We start from the raw sequence: 18934 nt of genomic DNA, 5'->3' as shown, positions 1-18934 counted from the left end.
TTTGTCTTCATCTTTATGTGGAGGTGAAATCCACATGAGATAAAATCCACCATTTTAAAATGAACAATTCAGTGGCATTAATTACATTCACAATATTGTGCAACCTCTGCCTCTGTCTAGTTCCAGAACATTTTCATCACCTCAAAAGGAAACTCCATCACCCTTAGCAGTCACTCCCCATTCCCCACCCTCCCCCGAGTTCCTGGCAACCACTAATCCACTTTCTGTCTCTGAATTTGCCTGTTTTGGACATTTCATATAAATAGAGCCGTGAAACACGTGGCTTCTGTGGCTGCCTTCTTTCACTGAGCGTGATGTTTTCAAGGCTCGTCCACATTGTAATGTGTATTAGAGTTTCCTTCCTTTTTATGGCTGAATAATATTCTGTTGTATGGATGTACCATGTTTTGTTTATCCACTCATTTGTCAATCAGTTGTCTCCACCTTTTGGTGATTGTGTAAATGATGCTGCTATGAACATTTGTATACAAGAATTTGTACAGGAACACACCTGCAGTGTTACAGCAGATGAAGGCGCTTCGGGGAATATAACTAGTTCTTTGAGTCGTAGGTGACAAAGTCTCTGTTTAACCTTATGAGATCAGTGTTATATTTTTCAAGAAGGGGGTTGAAGTAGGTGGGTATAAACAGAGCGTCATTAGTTAAGCACTCATTGCTTAAGGGCAGGATTGAAGGGAAGACACAGGAGCCCCCTCTGCCCTGTACCTGTCAGGAAGCCCCCCCCAAACCACTTTAACACACCCACAGTCAAGTCACTGTCTTGCCCAGCCAAGACTTGGCCTGCTCCAGGGAAACGGAGACCTTGACCATGGGAACAGACAGCAAGAAACATCTTTTGTTGTCATTAAGTAGACCTCCTGTTACATGGTAGCCAGCCTCCCGAGAAGTTGACAGGGACTCGGGGGTGTTCCCCATGGGGAACCAAGGATGCCTTCAGCATGAGGTGAAGACTCTGCCCCTGTCCTGACTGCAGAGCCTCACAGCAGCGCTGTCCAAAGGGTAGGACATGTCAAGACATGGTCTGAGGTGGACACAGGCAAACACTGTGAGCATTTCATCAACAGCATCTTTGCAAAGACACCACATTGCGTGTATGGCTTCACATCTTACTCTTCTGTGAACAAAGGAGGGGCTTTATGGTCAATATAGGAAAAAAAAAAAAAAACAAACGAGGACATAATGGCACTGGTGACACAGGATGAAAGTGATGAAGTGTGGCTGGGGAAGCAGTTTATGGGGCCACCCCTCTGGTCCAGGCCTGAGCTTCATGCCGTGCCAGGGCTTAAAAATAGAAGAATCCTATCTGGTAGGAGAGAGCAGGCAGGAAACAGAAAACAATGCCCACACAAGGTCCCTGGCGTGGTCTCCACAGTTCCTTCCCAATTTGGGGGTGTCCATTACTCTCTTGACCGTGCCCCCCCCCCCAGTTCCAGGCCTGTCTTTTGTCAGCTCCCCATCTCTCCTCCACAGGTGTAACAACCGCACCCAGTGCGTGGTGGTCGCTGGCTCCGACGCCTTTCCCGACCCCTGTCCCGGGACCTACAAGTACCTGGAGGTGCAGTACGACTGTGTCCCCTACAGTGAGTCATCTTGTTCCTTGTGGACATGGGCCCTTCCCCCTTCCAGAAGCGAGTGAGGAGGAGACACCTTGAACACACACACACACACACACACACACACACACACACGGCCAAGTTGGGGCCAGGCACATGGGGGACAGCTGGGCCTGCTCCCTCCCTCACACATTCTCTTCACCCAGACACCCTTGTCCACACTGGTGTCTGCCCCACCCACACCCACACCCTCACAGACTCTGTCCCCATCCACTGGGCACCTTCTCCAACTCTTGTTACCCTGGCCTGCTCACCCTGCTTCTCCGCATGCCCTTGGCTTATTTATACACTCCAAGGCCACACTCACGTAACTCCACTTGGCACACTTATATCTCTCGTCTCCTCTCCCTGGACCTTGACCTCGCTGCCCTCTAATTCCTCTGCCTCCCTCCTCTTCTCTCATCCCTTCCCTTCATGACCCCCTCTTACACACCTTTTCTTCCCTCTCACTCAACCCCCTTTCTCTGAGTTCCCTTTCCTTTCTCTTGCCCCCCTCACCCCTCACGTGCCCCCAGTCCTGCCCCTTCCCAGTCCTGGAAGCTGGACTCTGTACTCATACAGAGGCAGACCACCCTCTGAGGCCTGGTGGCAGATCAGGTGTGAAGGGCTAGGGGCATCTTCCACAGATTCCCAACTCTTGGTTTGTTTGCCCGTTACCACAATAGTACTTCCTGTCTGCACAGGAAGTGCCACCATGTTGGACTGAGGGTGGCACCAGGAAGCCTGAGAAAGGTGATCTGGGGAGCCAGGGGCCTGCCATTCTTGCACCTGGCCAAGGGGAGCAAACAATGACAGGGTCTCTCCTCCTCAGCACCCCACCCTTAACGTGGCCCTTCTTTCCAGCCCTTACTCTTCCCTCCCTTTCCCCCATCATCCATCCCCTCCCCTCCACCCCCAGCTTCATGTAGGCAACCTGGAGGTAGGGCCTCCGGGCAGAGCGGGGAGGAGGCAGGGCCACCAGGGTGTCTGAGTGTGGGGGGTAGGGGTGGGGGAGCAGGAGGCCCTGTGACTCTCCCTCCTCTCCCCTCCCACCCCAGCCTTCCCCCGCCTCCCCCCCAACCTTTGATTTCTCCTCGCAGGTGACTGCAGACGTGCTGGGGGAGACGGGACAGCTTATGTGCTTCCATAACCTTCTTCTTTTACTCCTCACCCTTTTCCTTTCAGCGATCAAGGCCTCCAGCCACTGCCTGAGAGGGACGCCCATCTGATCCTTGAAGCCTCCCCACAGCACTGGGGACACCTCCCACCCCCATGGCTGGGGCAGCAGGGAAAGGGGACAGGAGTTGGGGAGCTTAGCACAGTGGGGAAATCAGGCTGGGTTCGAGGCTCAGCCCTGGCCCTTGGGTTTTCTGGCTCTGAAACTTGAGCAAATGACTTAATTTCTCTGGGCCGCTGCAGAAGGAGGCGAAAGTCCAGGAGATCATGTGTGCGACGCGCCTAACCCAGGGCTGGTCACAGGCTGCTCCTGGTGACAGAGTGCTGGGTGCAAACTCCCCCGGGGTAGAGGCCTCATCTTCACCCCCCAGCGCCCAGACCCAAGCCTGGTTCAGGATGTGCTCAGTAATGGTTCGGGTGCCCTTTCGATCCAACTGAACCTATATCTTCCTCTTTAATGGTGGGAGGGGAATCAAACACCTTCCCTGAGGTGTTGCCCGGAGTACAGAGAATGTGGGTAAAAAGCTCCTTGGGCACCCTCAGCCGTAGGTGTGAAGGAAACGGTGCCTGCTTTTGATGGCCATGTGGCCTCAGCCGCGTTGCGTTGCTTCACTTCACTGATCCTCTTTCCCCCTCTATAGACAAGGTTCTCGAAAGGCTGCCCGAGAGGTGCTTAGCACGGTTCCTGGCACATAGTAAGCGCTGGGCACTTGGTAGTTGTTGCTTTTCTTGTGACTCCTCACCATGATTTTTACCAATTATTATCATTGCTATTGGTAATCAAAAATAAAACTAACAACAGATGACAAACCCAACTTCTCCTGAGGCAGGTAAGATAAAGGGCAGGGAAAAAAAAAAAAAAAAAAAAAAGTCCCCTGATCCAAGTGGCATCCAAAGCAAGTGGATTCCATGCAGGTAAAGGAGCAGGAAAGAAGTTAGAGGGCGTGGGGAGGAGAGGGGCTTAGAGACCTCCTGGAGCCAAACCTCCAAGTGTGGGTGGGAGGGCATGACCCTCAGAGATCTGGAGGGCTCAGGAGATGGGCAGCCCCCAGTCTGATGGGAGAGAGCTAGCCTGAGCCCTGGGAGAGGCCGGGGCACACACACATACACGCACTCATAGGCACAGACATGAAGGATGTGTCTTGGGGCGCTGAGCTAACTCCCGGTCCCGGAAGAAGAGGGCTGGTGTTACAAGGGTGATGGAAGCCACTCCACAGAACAGGGAAGCCGGGCACTCACTTATCCCCCAAAGTTTCTCTGAGCACCTCCTGCGTACCAGGCCCTGGATGAGGCGCTGGGAAGGAAGCCAAACACCGCTCCTCCAGAGAGGTGGCAGGAGAGCGAGGCCCTGGTCAGAGGTTCCTGAGGGCTCAGGGACACAGAGCCTGGAGGGGGAGCGGCCTGGGCGGCCATCTTGCCCTGGGCTTCAGAGGCTGGGGTGACCCCAGTGCTGGTCGGGGGTGGGTGCAGGGGCTACCGTGGGAAGGGAGCAGTGGGTGTGCGGGGCTCCCTGCCACACACGCACACCGGACAGGCCCGACTAACGCTGGATTTGCCTTGCAGCTGAGCACAGTCTAACCGTGCCCCCTTCCTCCCCCAGGTGCCGCCCGCCCATCCCAACAGCGGGCTGGGGAGCTCCGGGCTCCTGGGCCCCCAGGGGGGAGCTGGGCAGAGAAACTGAGCCTCGGGCTTGCCCCGGGGGAGTGTGGGAGCGTGTCTGTGCCCCACCTGCTGTCCTGCCCCATCTGTGATGTCCCCCCCCACCCCAGCCTCTTTCCTCTCTGCCTCTGTCTCCCCCACCGGGCTCTTTGAGGCCCAGGGGGCTCTGCCTGTCTGCCTCTCCGTCCTTCTGTGTCTGACGCTGCCACCCTCTCTCTGTGTTGGCTCGTTTGGGGTTCTGAGGGTTTGGGGAAACTCAGCGGGACTCTTGCAAGGCCAGCAAAGAAGGGGAAGGAGTCCAGTGTGTTCTCTCTCGTGGGGCTACCAGGCTCCAGGAGGCACTGAACCCCCTCCCCTGGGCCCCTGGTTCTAGCAGGAGGGCAGCAGGCTGGGCTGAAGGGAATCTAAGTGGTTCCTTCATCCCCCAACACCATTCCTCCCTGGTGCCCCCCTAAGCGGAGCCGCCTCCCAGCTGGGGCTCCCCTCCCCAGTCCCCACTGCACTGAGGGTGCCCCTTCCCATCTGAGGGCTCTGTCCCCCTGCCTGCCTGTACACCCCCCCCCACCCCTTGTCTCTCTTGGTCTCTGTCCTCCCATGTGTCTCCCCCTCCCTGTGACTGTCTCCCTGACACCCTCCCTAAAGGAAAGGACTTGGGGGCGGGGGCTGATGCTACCTTCGGGGTTGGGGAACCAGGAGTGAGGAAAGAAAGGAAAAGGGGGCGTGTTGCCAGTAAAGAAACGAAAGCAATTTAATCTTTTTTTTTTCTCTTTTTTTCTTGCACATTTTTTTTTTCAATTTGTTTTCTCTCTCTCTTCCGATGCTTAAAGTAGAAGTGGAGCAGAAAGGTAAACGCACTGTTACCAATGCTAACCCCTAACTCAGACTTTGTTTTACCTGTACCGTACTTATGTGACCCACCCTCCCCTCCGGCCCCTTCTTCTCCCCCCACCCCAAACTTGGTCCAGTCGCTATTCCCCGCCCCGGTGTTCCCCTGGTGGGGCAGGCCCTGGTGCAGCCGGGTGACTCCACCCTCCAGACACCTGAGGAAGCTCCTCTCTGAGCCCCGGCAGGATCTTCCGTCTCTCTCTCTGCGCCCCCCCCTCGCCCCCCGCGCTCTCTCTCTCTCTCTCTCTCCCCCCCCCCAACCCTCCCCCACCCCGGCCCACCTTCCTAGTCCCTGGCCCTTGCGGGGCCAGAGGGGACCTGGCCTTCTCTCATACTTCTTTTGCCTCCTTCAGGAGAAGTGTATAAGCATCCAGGGTGGAGGGGGGGGGAGGGACCCCCTTCCCTGGCTCCCGACCAGGGGTGGAGGGCACCTGAGCCGTCTCTCTCCTCTCTTCCTCCTGCCCACGCTTTCGTAACATGTGTCGGGGGTTCGGGGGAGGCAGGGTGGAGGGGACACCTTTGTTTCCTTTTGGGGAGCAGATTCCTCCTCTCTCTCTCTCTCTCTCTCTCTGGCTCCTGGCGGCTTAAGTTCCTTCTGGTTTGGCGTTTCCAAGGCCCAGAGCTGTTTTGGAGCATGGAGTACCAGTTTCCCCCAGTCCCAAGCCCTGTCCTCCACCAGCGGGGGGCCCAGCCCTGGGGGAGGGGTATAAGCTGTCCCCAGCCCGGGGAGGGCAGCCTGCCAAATCGGGACGAGGGGGTGGGGGAGGGCCTCAAGGTTGGGGGAGTGAGGGGCGGGGGAGCATTTGCTCTGGTTCTGAAATACTTGCGAAGCTGCAGTCAGGGTTTCTTCTGGGCTGTTGTGGTTAGAGGACCAGGGAGAGGGGGGCGGGGGAGGTATAGGCTGGGTCTGGGGACTTCCACGAGCACCATAATTTCTTGCCGGTGAAAGCTTCAGCGGGGGGGGGGGGGGGGGGCGGGCGGTAGAACTCCATGGTGGGCAGAGCTTTCAGTTAGTGGAGTCGGGCAGGGCTGCAGCTGCAGGCCTGGGCTCTTGGGGATGGTCATCCTTCCCCTGAAAGTTTTGGGACATTTGCAGCTCTGAGGCAGGCAGCAGCGGGCATGGATGGAAGAGGTGACCTTTCAGGATCACTTTTGCCTTGAAATTACGGTGGTCGGTGGAGCATCCCCTCTGAGGGAGGTGGGGCGGGGTCTCTCCGAGCTGCTCCCCTCCCCCTTGTCCCTTCCCCCATCTCACAGAGGCCTGGGCAACCAGCCCACTGCCCTGCCCCTCACGGCACCCCTCCACTCTCTCCCTCTCTTTCTCCTGGAGTCTCTCTCCCACCCAGCACCAGACACTCTTCTTGCAGGCCCGGTGGTGGTTTGGATACGGCAGCCTGGGATCTTTTCTCTTCAAAGGGCGGGTGGGAGGAGGCTGGAGGGCAGAGGAGGTATTGGGAGCTTGGTGCTGGGGAGGGGTCCTTGCTGGCAGAGGCCCCAGGCAGACCCTTCCTCATCTTCTCCCCCTTCCCCAGGCCCCCCCATACACACACACACATCTGCTCAGTCTTCACAAAGCTGGCGGGGGACCTAGCTTGGGGAGAGGGGAGACCCAGGCACAGGGGAAAAGGGCAGAGGCCAGTGTGCTGGACAGAAGGTACAGGCCAACGCCTCAGGGCATTGGGGACAGGGAGATGGTGGAGCCCCAGGCTCCCCTCCCCCTCCTAAAACAGGGCATGCTCCTGGCTGCTTTGTGCCTGGAGACCCTTGGGTCAGAATGTCCCCCTGCTGCTGTGAAGGGAGGGCTGGATATCCGCACCCACCCACCTGAGCCTCCTGAAGAATGAGGCTGGAAGTGGGGGAATGAGAAGTGTCCAAGCCCCTCTAACCACTGGGGCCAACCCCGCCCCCAAGCCGGCACCAAGTCCCAGCCCTCCCTGTCCCCTCGGGGCCAGCTGCTTTGGTGACAGACCAAGCAGGAGCAGAGAATTCACTACAAACTCTCACCCTGGCCTGTCCGTGGGTTCTGCTAGCAGGGAGGTGAGAGGGAGGCCCCCAGCCATCCTGGATGGAGGGACATCACCTCTATAGGAGGAGGAGGGGAGCCTGGCCACACTGTGAAAGTCCAGACCCCCACCGGGTCAGTAAGGGGAGGCTAGGAGTAGGCGGCGCTGGGACGTGACTGGGCAAGGGTGGACAGGCTATTGGTGGCCAACGAGATGCAGTTGAGGTTTTCCTCCTTTTCAGGGAATGGGGGGGTGGGGCGGGGCCCCCCACCTTTCTGACATCAGCGCTGCCTTGGTCCCTCCTCCCGAGCCGGGGATGGTTGCAGGTAAATCGGGGTCAGGGCAGGGGAGGTGGGGGGGGGCCTGCTGGGGGCGGGCTGGGTCTTTATCCTAGCACCTGGTTCCCTCCCTTGCCCCTTCTGAGCTGGACCTGGGACTGCCCCCCCAAGGGACCCTCAGTCGGGCCTGGGCCTTGGAGTGAATTCTCTGCTCACCCCCCTCTCTCCTCGCCAGCACTAACCCTTTCTTCCCAGGTGCTCTCCAGTGTGCCTCCCTTGGAGCCAGGACCTCGCCGAGCCCCCTCCCACCACCACCTTGTCTCTCTTCCCTCCACACAGCTCTCCTCCCCCCCACCCAACTCTCCCGGGAGTCCTCTCCCTCCCCAAGTTCTCCCCCTCACCCCTGTGCACCAGTGTCAGTGTCTGCTGCTGAATAAACCCCATGAGAGACCCTGCCGGCTGGGGGCAGGGCTGGGCACCCTCAGGAGGGGCTGGGCTTTTCCGAATACCCTTCCTCAGCTACTGATTTCACGGGTACTGGGGGTGGGGGCTGCCACAGGCTGCATCAGGAACCTCGGGTGCCTCTCCCACCCTGGAATAGAAGTGCGCTCCTGACACCCAACCCACAGTGGGTATGGAAACATCACTCTACCTTGCAGTTTTTGCAGGAGGAAGAAAATGGAGTTTAAAAAAAAAACAAAAAAAATCTGTGTCCTGGTGCGGTTGGTGAAGGATGGGACCCTTGACCCTAGCTCTTCCATAGGGGGCGCAGATGATGGCGAAGGGGCAGGGCCCTGAGTCCCTGGAACCTCAAAGCCACCAGTGGCTGCAGTGAGGAAATCGTTCCACTCCTGCTTAAGGCACACGATATCGTCTCTGGGATGCCTCCTGCCAAACCCCTTATCCCCAGCCTGTGGGGTCTCTAGCAGCCAGGGAAGGAAAGAGGGGTACTACCTCCCACCACTAACCCTGCTCTTAATGGCCTCCAGGGTTGACATCTCCAGGGAGAGGGGCAGCTGGGCGGGGCAGGGGTCCCAGCCCGGAAACCCCCTTCCCATCACCAGCCCTACCAAGCAACCGTGACTGCAGCAGCAGGAGGGGACAGCCTGGCACACCCCCCCCGGCCACGTGACCAACTTGCCTCTCTCTCTCCCCCTCCCTTGCCCCTGCTCCTCTCCCCGTGTCCTCCCCACCCACCCACCTGGCCCAGTCTTCGTGTGCCCAGGGACTCTGCAGAAGGTGCTGGACCCCACCTCGACACACGAGTCAGAGCACCAGTCTGGCGCATGGTGCAAGGACCCACTGCAGGCGGGTGACCGCATCTACGTCATGCCCTGGATCCCCTACCGCACGGACACGCTGACCGAGTACGCCTCATGGGAGGACTACGTGGCGGCACGCCACACCACCACCTACCGCCTGCCCAACCGTGTGGACGGCACGGGCTTCGTGGTCTATGACGGCGCCGTCTTCTACAACAAGGAGCGCACGCGCAACATCGTCAAGTACGACCTGCGCACGCGCATCAAGAGCGGGGAGACGGTCATCAACACGGCCAATTACCACGATACCTCGCCCTACCGCTGGGGAGGCAAGACCGACATCGACCTGGCCGTGGACGAGAACGGGCTGTGGGTCATCTACGCCACCGAGGGCAACAACGGGCGGCTGGTAGTGAGCCAGCTCAACCCCTACACGCTGCGCTTCGAGGGCACGTGGGAGACCGGCTACGACAAGCGCTCGGCATCCAACGCCTTCATGGTGTGCGGTGTCCTCTATGTGCTGCGTTCCGTGTACGTGGATGACGACAGCGAGGCGGCCGGCAACCGCGTGGACTACGCCTTCAACACCAACGCCAACCGCGAGGAGCCTGTCAGCCTGGCCTTCCCCAACCCCTACCAGTTCGTCTCTTCCGTTGACTATAACCCTCGTGACAACCAGCTGTATGTCTGGAACAACTATTTTGTGGTGCGCTATAGCCTGGAGTTCGGGCCACCCGACCCCAGTGCTGGTGAGGACAGCTCAAGGTCGCTCCCAAACGCCCCCTAGGTCCCAGGGTCGGGGGGTGCACTCTGTGACATCTTAGGGGACCTGGAGGTGGGTTCGGGGGAGCCCTGGAGGCAATGGCAGTGTGACATGGCAATGTGACAGAGGCTGTTCAAAGCACCCAATTAACGTCTCTGATCCTCGCAGCCTAGGAGACAGGGCTTATTATTGCCCCGTTTTACAGATGAGGAAACCCAGGCCCTGGGTGAGTATGGGATTAGCTTGCTCATTTGAGGATTTGGACCAAGGACTCTGGGCTTCTAACCAAGCTGCACTGTGTCTCCTAGAGGCCTGTGCATTTTGAGCCCTGGAACCCCTTCAACTGAAACCTTGGGTGGAAGCCCAGTATCAGTAAAACAGCAAAGCTGAGCTGCTGATGTTGGCCAGGATTGGGGGCCCCTCCATAGTCTCATTCTGCCCCCTCAGCTGCCCTAAGCCAGCTCTGAGCAGCCCCACAGCTCCAGGGAGTCCCATCTAATCCAAAAGGAGGAGCTGAGGCCCCCAGAGGGAAGGGACGTGGCCAGGTCAGAGAGACCAGAGTAAGAGAATGAGGATAGAAGGTGGCCGTGTACAGCAGCCTCCAGACACCTCCTTCCTGGCCTGTTTTCTGTGGTTGCTCTCTCAGACTTCAAAGTACAAATGAGAGAATTTTTGCCACCTTCCAATGCTTCAGATGGTCCCAGGGGTGTGAGGGACCTCTATGGGCAAACGGGGACCAGGGGAGGTCTCCCAGACCTAGTGGGGACCAGGATATCTTTCAATAGGCCTGAAGTGTGGGTGTAACCCCGTCTCATATCCCCTCTCCCTTCCAGGCCCAGCCACTTCGCCACCCCTCAGCACGACCACCACGGCCCGGCCCACACCCCTGACCAGCACAGCCTCGCCTGCGGCCACCACCCCGCTCCGCCGGGCGCCCCTCACCACGCACCCCGTGGGTGCCATCAACCAGCTGGGCCCTGACCTACCTCCAGCCACCGCCCCCGCCCCCAGCACCCGGCGGCCCCCCGCCCCCAACCTGCATGTGTCCCCGGAACTCTTCTGTGAACCTCGAGAGGTGCGGCGGGTCCAGTGGCCGGCCACCCAGCAGGGCATGCTGGTGGAGAGGCCCTGCCCCAAGGGGACTCGAGGTGAGTGCAGAGCCAAGGTTACCTCCACTGCAACTGGCTTGGGGAATGGCCACTGCTGGGTCTGGCCAGGGAAGGGACAGGGGACATGCCCCTAACTCAGCTCAGCACAGATGCACTTACCTGTTCATCTCCCCTGGCAGAGTGTGGGTTTCATGCAGGGGTCACGCCTGATGTCTGCAGTTGTGTCCCCAGAGCCCAGCAGAGCTCCCAGGACACAGCAGCAGCTCAGTTAGTGCCCCACGCCTCGTCCCCCGTCCCCTCCTGCAATACTAAGCACCCGCCACGTGCAAAGCGCTGGGTGGACCCTGCAGGGAGCCCATGGGAGGCAACTTGAGTCCTGGCTTCAGACTGAAATGGAACAGGCCCGGGAGCAGCTGGTGACAGGACACAGCAGCTGAAGTGCCAGAGAGGGTGGGGCCAGATCGCATGCTCTAGGGATCCCAAGGGGAGGGTCAGAAGAGGCTTTGGGTGGGGGGGGCCTTCCAAGACGAGCTTTGCTAGAAGGTTCCAACTGTGGTAGGCAAAGACGGAAGAGGAGCCAAGAGGGAGGGTTTAGGGGAAGGAGGAGTGGCTTATGTCACCTCAGAGTGACACCTCTCTTGACTGTCCGGCCTGCTTCATGTCTGGTCTTCCGTGTTCCCCTCACCTCTCTCCTCACCCACTCATCCCCCTCTCTCTGTCATCTCCTTTCTCCCTGCTTTGGCCCATCCTTCTCTCCTTCCCTGTGGCTCCCTCCTCTGTTCCTGTGTGTCTGTCCCTACAGGAATTGCCTCCTTCCAGTGTCTACCAGCCCTGGGGCTCTGGAACCCCCGGGGCCCTGACCTCAGCAACTGCACCTCCCCCTGGGTCAACCAGGTGGCCCAGAAGGTACCAGCAGAAGCTGCCCCTCCCAGTCAGGCACACGTGCTCACACAACAGGCCCTGGGTGCCCGGGCACAGGGCACAGTGGGGGCAGTGGAACAACTGGGGAGACAAGCAGGGGTCCACTCCCTGGCCTGCAGAGATAGATGGGGAGGGAGAAGGCAGACAGGGAGAAGGGGCAGCAGAGCGAGGGGTGAGAGGGGCTGAGCAGGCTGAGCGCGTGAAGAGGGAAGCAAAACGGTCCCTGACGGAGCCGGGGCATCCCACTCCCGCCTCATACAGATCAAGAGCGGGGAGAACGCAGCCAACATTGCCAGCGAGCTGGCCCGCCACACCCGGGGCTCCATCTATGCGGGTGATGTGTCCTCCTCTGTGAAGCTGATGGAGCAACTGCTGGACATCCTGGATGCCCAGCTGCAGGCCCTGCGGCCCATCGAGCGCGAGTCAGCCGGCAAGAACTACAACAAGGTAGGGCCTGGCGGCAGGGCCAGCAGGGCAGGGGGCGCTGCCCTGGGAACTTAGGAGATAGCCGGCCTGTTATCGCGGAGCTGGGCTGCCACCCACGGTGACGAGGGAAGAAGGAAGGATAGACCCCAGGTCTACTGGGGCTCCCTCCTGAACTGCCCTGGACGGTCCTGGGGGTGTGGGCTCCCTTAGGAATGGCTCTTGCTCATGGCCTAGCCCCAGGCCAGTGGCAGAGGCAGAAGAGCAAGCTCCCTGGGGCCCAGACGTGAGTGTCGGGGTTAGAGGAGTAGGGCTGAGAGAACAGCCCTGAGAGCACCTCCGTCTCTTTCCCCAGATGCACAAGCGAGAGAGAACCTGTAAGGACTACATCAAGGTGAGGCTCAAGGGCTCCTGCTGGCCAAGGGGGTGGGGCGGCCCTTGTCCCTCCTGGACAAGCCCCAGCTGGCGCTGGGGATGGAGTTTGGGAGAAGGGGGCGCGGGGCCCCCTTCAGCCCAGGGAACTGGAGGATGTAGGGGGAATCACGGCGCTGCCCCCGCACCGTTGCAGGCCGTGGTAGAGACGGTGGACAACCTGCTGCGGCCAGAGGCCCTTGAGTCCTGGAAGGACATGAATGCCACCGAGCAGGTGCACACGGCCACCATGCTCCTGGACGTCCTAGAGGAGGGCGCCTTCCTGCTGGCCGACAATGTCAGGGAGCCTGCCCGCTTCCTGGCCGCCAAGCAGAATGTGGGTGAGTGCTACAATCGTGCTAGGGCAAGTTCGGGTGCAAATCTTGAACAGTGGGGCCCACTCGGCCTGGAGACCGTGGGGGATACCCTGGCCCTCGACCTTGGGCCTCTTGCCACAGCCCGGGCCTCTGGACTGTGGAGAGACCCCCAACCTTGTGTGCCCTGCTGTCCCCTGTCCCCACAGTCCTCGAGGTCACAGTCCTGAACACAGAGGGTCAAGTGCAAGAGCTGGTGTTCCCCCAGGAGTACCCGAGCGAGAACTCGATCCAGCTGTCCGCCAACACCATCAAGCAGAACAGCCGCAACGGTCAGTGCCCAAGCCCCGTGCCGGCACCCCTGCTCCTCTCACGGAGGACGGCAGTTCTTAACTTTTATCGGATTGAAGAACCTGAAAGGAGGTTGGGACCCGTGGCAACACGCAGGGGTGTCCTTCATTCAAGCTAGTGTTAACGTTTCAGGGGGTTCATGGAGACCGCCCCCTCAGAGCCCCACCGAACCTAGGACGCTTGGCAGTTTGCAGGGCTCGCTCCTGTGCGGTAGCAGTTGATCCTACTAGTTCAGGGAGGATCGTGCCATTTGAGATTCAGGTCCAGAGAGCTTAGGGGTTTGCTCAAGGTTACACAGTAAGTGAGAGGTGGGCCAGGGACCCAGCCTGTGTATCCTGGCCCACTGCCCTGCCGTTGGAAACTGAGCAGCGCTCCCACAGAAGGGCTCCCGGAGCCCCGCTTGCCTGGGCTGCAGCCTGCCTGGCTTCAGAGGTCCTGGCGGCCGGCGCGGTGCAGGGGCTGACAACACGCCCTGCTGCGCCTGTCCTCCCCAGGAGCGGTCAAAGTTGTCTTCACCCTCTACAACAACCTGGGCCTCTTCCTGTCCACCGAGAATGCCTCGGTGAAGCTGGCAGGCGAAGCGGGCGCGGGGAGCCCGGGGGGCGCCTCCCTGGTGGTGAACTCCCAGGTCATCGCGGCGTCCATCAACAAGGAGTCCAGCCGAGTTTTCCTCATGGACCCTGTCATCTTCACTGTGGCCCACCTGGAGGTGAGCTGAGGCGCCCCCTCCCTCCGTGAGGGTCCCAGCGTCCTCCACTGTCCCTGGCTGCGTGTCCCGCCCCCCTACTGTGTGTGTTCACCCACCCCAAGAGCAAGTTACAACCCCTCCCTGGGGCACCAGCCCCCACCTCAGCAGCTTGGGCCCTTTTGTCCCCAGAGGTCTGACTGTCACCTGGAGCCCAAAGCTCCAGGCGCTTGTCTCCTGCTTGTCGCTATCCCCATAGCTGGGCGTGCGGGCTGGAGTGGGACTCCCCGGATCTGACCCCCCGGTCACCACCACACAACAGGCCAAGAACCACTTCAATGCTAACTGCTCCTTCTGGAACTACTCGGAGCGTTCCATGCTGGGCTACTGGTCAACCCAGGGCTGCCGCCTGGTGGAGTCCAACAAGACCCACACCACGTGTGCCTGCAGCCACCTCACCAACTTTGCCGTGCTCATGGCTCACCGCGAGATCGTAAGCTGGCCAGCGCTCCGCTCCTCCGGGCGGGCCCGCTTTCTGGCCCGGCTTTGCATGGCATCATAGAAAGTGCTGCATGGGCGGTGCCAGGGAAGGCCAGCTTCGTGGGCATGGGGGGCCTGACTCTTGCCCGGGGCATGAGGCCATACGTCTGGTCGTCTTTGGTCACGGTCCCACCTTCTCCCAAGGCACTCTGGAGAAGCAAGTTGGTGTCACCTTTGTCATCTCTCCAAGAGCCTTCCAGAGCATGAGGAAGTGAGCGTGCCGCCTGCAGAGGGGTGGGGACCGGCAAGTTGGCCAGGGGGGCAGAAGGCCGGGTGGGCTGCACCAGCGGTGCTCACGGCCCACGGCCTCGCCCGTAGCTGGCACCTAAGCAGAGCCCTGGCCATGTGTAAGGCCAGAGGCGCTCAGTACACCCCTGCTCCTTCCCCCAGTACCAGGGCCGCATCAACGAGCTACTGCTGTCAGTCATCACCTGGGTGGGCATCGTCATCTCCCTGGTCTGCCTGGCAATCTGTATCTCCACTTTCTGCTTCCTACGGGGACTGCAGACTGACCGAAACACCATCCACAAGAACCTGTGCATCAACCTCTTCTTGGCTGAGCTGCTCTTCCTGGTTGGGATAGACAAGACTCAGTATGAGGTGAGCAGGACTCCAGGGCAGGAGAGGATGGGGGCAGAGATGACACCGGCTGGCCAGGGCAGCCCCTCACCTGGGCTGCTCCCCACTCTCTAGATTGCCTGCCCCATCTTCGCTGGCTTGCTGCACTACTTCTTCCTGGCTGCCTTCTCCTGGCTGTGCCTGGAGGGCGTGCACCTCTATCTGCTGCTGGTGGAGGTGTTTGAGAGCGAGTACTCCCGCACCAAATACTACTACCTGGGCGGGTACTGCTTCCCAGCCCTGGTGGTGGGCATCGCAGCCGCCATCGACTACCGCAGCTACGGCACCGAGAAGGCGTGAGTGCCCCCTTCGCCCCCCGAGTCTCTCCTCCTTGCTGGCTCCCTGCTCAGCCGCATCCCCTTGGGCCAGGACCCACAGGACACTGGCCTCCCTCCTCCTGAGTCCCGAGGCCGCAGCCAGCAGAGTCCCTGGGCTCCTGAAGTCAGAGGGAGGGAAGAGCCTGCCCCCCTCACCTCTCAATACCCCGCCCTGCTGCCTTCACAGCTGCTGGCTCCGAGTGGACAACTATTTCATTTGGAGCTTCATTGGACCCGTCTCCTTTGTTATCGTGGTAAGTTGGAAGGGCAGTACCCCCAGTACTGAGTCTCTGTCCTTCATCCGGCCTAGCTCCGACCCCTAGGCCCCCATTCTCCCCAAGCCTTTGAAAAGCATCAGAACTGAGCAGCCAACTAAGAAAACAAGAGCAGAGTGGGTCTGTAGAGCTCCAGCACTGAGGTCCGTCCTTCCAGGAGCTGTGATTTGAGCCCCTGCTCTGTGTCAGGCCATGGGCCCTGCCCCCCAGCCCCGGGAGCCACATTAACAGTTACACCAGTAGGCAGGCACCTGGGGGCAGGTACACCAGCAGAGGGGACCCTGAAGAAGGGGGGTCGTGGCTGAGACTTGGCCAGGAGCTGACGCTAGGAGGCAGAGGGACCCTGGCCCAGCCCCTCCCCTTGTCCCGCCCCCAGGTGAACCTGGTGTTCCTCATGGTGACTCTGCACAAGATGATCCGGAGCTCATCCGTGCTCAAGCCCGATTCCAGTCGCCTCGACAACATTAAGTGAGCACCCCCTCGCCCCACCCATGCCCTGGGACTTTCCAGGCCTCTCCTAGCGTTTCCTAAAAGGTGGTGTTCTCACCTCTGGTTGTCACATACTGTGATTTTAAGGACAAAGATGGTGTTTTACCGTGTTCATTATGTATCTGTTTAACGAGTATCAGAAAACATGGTATTAGCACATCCAGCTGTGGTTTTAGGCACATAATTGCGAAGGGTGAGACTGAGTTCGAAAAGTGAGTCCAGGGAGTTCCCTGGCGGTCCAGTGGTTAGGACTCCGCACTTTCATTGCCAAGGGCACAGGGTTCAGTCCCTGGTCAGGGAACTAAAGATCCCACCAGCCATGTCACTCAGCAAAAAAAAAAAAAAAAGTCCATTTCAGGGCAACTTAAAGACAGGCAGCAAAAGATAGTTTAGAGGTCTGGAAATATGGCCAAAAGGAAGAAGGATGCAGGAGAATGACTGGCCAGTCACAGAACCCTGACCCCTGACCTCTGCCTGCCCCTCAGGCTCAGCTTGGGTGAAAGTGTCACTGGGCAGGCCTGCTCATCCCAGGGCAGCGTCCAGGCCCACTCAAAGAGGGACACGCAGCAGGGCTCTGGGGGAGGTGTCTCTGCTGGCGGGGACTTTGATGTCCCTGTTCCCTCTCCACCTCTCCCCAGATCCTGGGCCCTGGGGGCCATTGCGCTGCTCTTCCTGCTGGGCCTCACCTGGGCTTTCGGCCTCCTCTTCATCAATAAGGAGTCGGTGGTCATGGCCTATCTCTTCACCACCTTCAACGCCTTCCAGGGGGTCTTCATCTTCGTCTTTCACTGCGCCTTACAGAAGAAGGTGAGGTCCAGGGAAGGCACCAGGTGCCTGCCTTCTGTAGTGGGACCTGTGTCTGCCTGGAGGGAAGCACAGGCTCACAGGGAGGATTTAGGCAGGGGTGAAGAGGGTTCTGGAAATGATCAAGATACAGGGGCCTAGAGGAACGAGAAAGCAAGACAGATTTGGGGAGTTGGGAGAGCACATGGCAGGGACAATGTTGATGGACCCTTCCCAGGGTGTAGGGCACAAGTCAAGCATGTGGAGGGAGATGACTCTGGGTGCCACCCGGACAGAACATTTCCGACTTTAATAGTTGTGGGATAAACTGTGAATTTTGTGGTGATAGGAAGTTTCTTTTTAAAATAAAGTGTGTTAAAAGTCTGAATCTTATAAATAAATTAAGGAGGTAACAGAAGCTGAAGAATGTGGAGAAGGGTGTATGGGCAGTAGACTCAAGACTAAAGCCAGGGAAACTGAGCCAAGGTGTTTGTAGATTCATCCTGAAGGCAGTGGGGAGGCCCGGTCAGACTGTTGTTGGTCTTAGGGGACAGTGAGGTGGGTAAGGCTAAGGAGGGGATGAAGGAGGCAGTGATCCCAAGTCTTGGATGCAAGGTTGACTCTTCTGCTCAAAACTGTCCCATGGTCCTCATCGGACACACAGGGACATCCTTACAGAGGCCCCCAGGCCCATACAGTCCAACCCAGGCTTCCCCTTCCCTTAACCTTCCCTCCAGCCATGCTCTGTCTTCTGCTCCCTCAGACACCTAGACACGGACCCTCCCCAGGGCTTGTTCCCTGCCCCTCCCCAGATAGCCAGAGGGCCCACTGCCTTCTTTCTTTCAGGTCTTTGCCAAAAAATGTCTCCTTAGTGAGGCCTCCCCTGATCTTCTTGAAATCGTTCCCCTGACCCCCCACCGACAGCACTGCCTAACTCCCAGCCATAGCTCTCGGCAGCACCTCACACCATCAGACACCCTACATAATGTACTGATGTTTCACCTGTGTTCAATCTCTGTCTGCTAGAAAATACCAGCTCTGAGAAGTAGGGCTTTGGGTCTGATTTGTGTCTGTCCTCGGGGCCTAAACCACGCCTGGCATATAGAGGATGCTCATTAAAGATCTGTTGAGTGAATGAATGGATGAGAAATTATTGGTGGAGGTGGAGAAAGGAGGATGGGCCTGAGTGAGAAGAGAGCCTTCTTGGCTGGCTGTTGGGAGACAGGAGACAGCGGGACTTCTGATGCCCACCAGGAGCTTGGTCGCTGGACCCCCAAGGCGGGGGCACCTACTGCCTGTCCTCCTCGTCCCCCCAGGTGCATAAGGAGTACAGCAAGTGCCTGCGTCACTCCTACTGCTGCATTCGCTCCCCGCCCGGGGGCGCTCACGGCTCGCTCAAGACCTCAGCTATGCGGAGCAACACCCGCTACTACACGGGGACCCAGGTATCCGGGCCAGGGGCTGGGGCGCCAGGCAGGGCTCCCTGGGGCTGAGTGTTGGAACCGAGAGCCCAAGAGGCAGGGCAGCTCTCTGCCCAGGTCCCTGGTGGTGCTCATCAGCCAAGTGGTCTCAGAAAGATCGTGGAGGGTGGGCGGCCCAAGGGCCCCCTCACGTCTGAGCTGTGTCCCCAGAGCCGAATCCGGAGGATGTGGAACGACACGGTGAGGAAACAGACGGAATCCTCTTTCATGGCGGGCGACATCAACAGCACACCCACCCTGAACCGAGGTGAGACTGGATCCCTCACCCCCGCTTCAGTCCCTCAAGATTCCCAAGCCCGGGTCTCCTGGCTGCCTTGTGACCTCTGACCTCCTGGGCAGGTACCATGGGGAACCATCTGCTGACCAACCCCGTGCTGCAGCCCCGTGGGGGCACCAGCCCCTACAACACTCTCATTGCCGAGTCGGTGGGCTTCAATCCTTCCTCACCTGCCGTCTTCAACTCCCCAGGTGAGAGCACTCTGGTGCCAGGAGAGGGTGACAGCCCAGGTCAGGTGGCGGGGGGCGGGGGCCTCCGCGTGCCTCCTGAGCTGGAGCCGAGACTTGGCATCCTGAGCCTG

The 18934-nt window shown here is 59.3% G+C and overlaps 1 protein-coding gene and 1 long non-coding RNA gene across 7 annotated transcripts in view; one reads left to right on the top strand and one right to left on the bottom strand.

The window, feature by feature from the left end:
- The window catches only part of ADGRL1 (adhesion G protein-coupled receptor L1), a 47301-nt gene that overhangs the window by 23863 nt on the left and 4504 nt on the right, over positions 1–18934 (top strand). For 2 of the 6 annotated variants that reach the window (XM_067032683.1, XM_067032681.1), the window contains exons 4-22: positions 1492–1601; positions 5276–5293; positions 8825–9625; positions 10473–10787; positions 11551–11654; positions 11931–12116; positions 12448–12486; positions 12661–12844; positions 13027–13149; positions 13663–13877; positions 14176–14346; positions 14784–14993; positions 15087–15307; positions 15516–15582; positions 15980–16071; positions 16731–16899; positions 18192–18320; positions 18507–18603; positions 18696–18824. In XM_067032683.1, the coding sequence (XP_066888784.1) occupies positions 1492–1601; positions 5276–5293; positions 8825–9625; positions 10473–10787; positions 11551–11654; positions 11931–12116; positions 12448–12486; positions 12661–12844; positions 13027–13149; positions 13663–13877; positions 14176–14346; positions 14784–14993; positions 15087–15307; positions 15516–15582; positions 15980–16071; positions 16731–16899; positions 18192–18320; positions 18507–18603; positions 18696–18824 (3380 nt within the window). Of the gene's footprint in view, positions 1–1491; positions 1602–5275; positions 5294–7577; positions 7663–8824; positions 9626–10472; positions 10788–11550; positions 11655–11930; positions 12117–12447; positions 12487–12660; positions 12845–13026; positions 13150–13662; positions 13878–14175; positions 14347–14783; positions 14994–15086; positions 15308–15515; positions 15583–15979; positions 16072–16730; positions 16900–18191; positions 18321–18506; positions 18604–18695; positions 18825–18934 lie in introns of those variants that run through there. The other 4 variants (XM_067032685.1, XM_067032682.1, XM_059059747.2 and 1 more) reach the window with 3 other exon arrangements.
- Positions 13242–18889, bottom strand: LOC131754303 (uncharacterized). The gene is made up of 2 exons (XR_010840432.1): positions 16779–18889; positions 13242–14617 (listed from the first exon to the last, which is right to left on the bottom strand). It is a non-coding gene; the product is annotated as an uncharacterized lncRNA (long non-coding RNA).

Source organism: Kogia breviceps, chromosome 4 (assembly GCF_026419965.1).
Source record: "Kogia breviceps isolate mKogBre1 chromosome 4, mKogBre1 haplotype 1, whole genome shotgun sequence".
Taxonomy (NCBI): domain Eukaryota; kingdom Metazoa; phylum Chordata; class Mammalia; order Artiodactyla; family Physeteridae; genus Kogia; species Kogia breviceps.
This window is presented reverse-complemented; position numbering and strand designations above follow the sequence as displayed.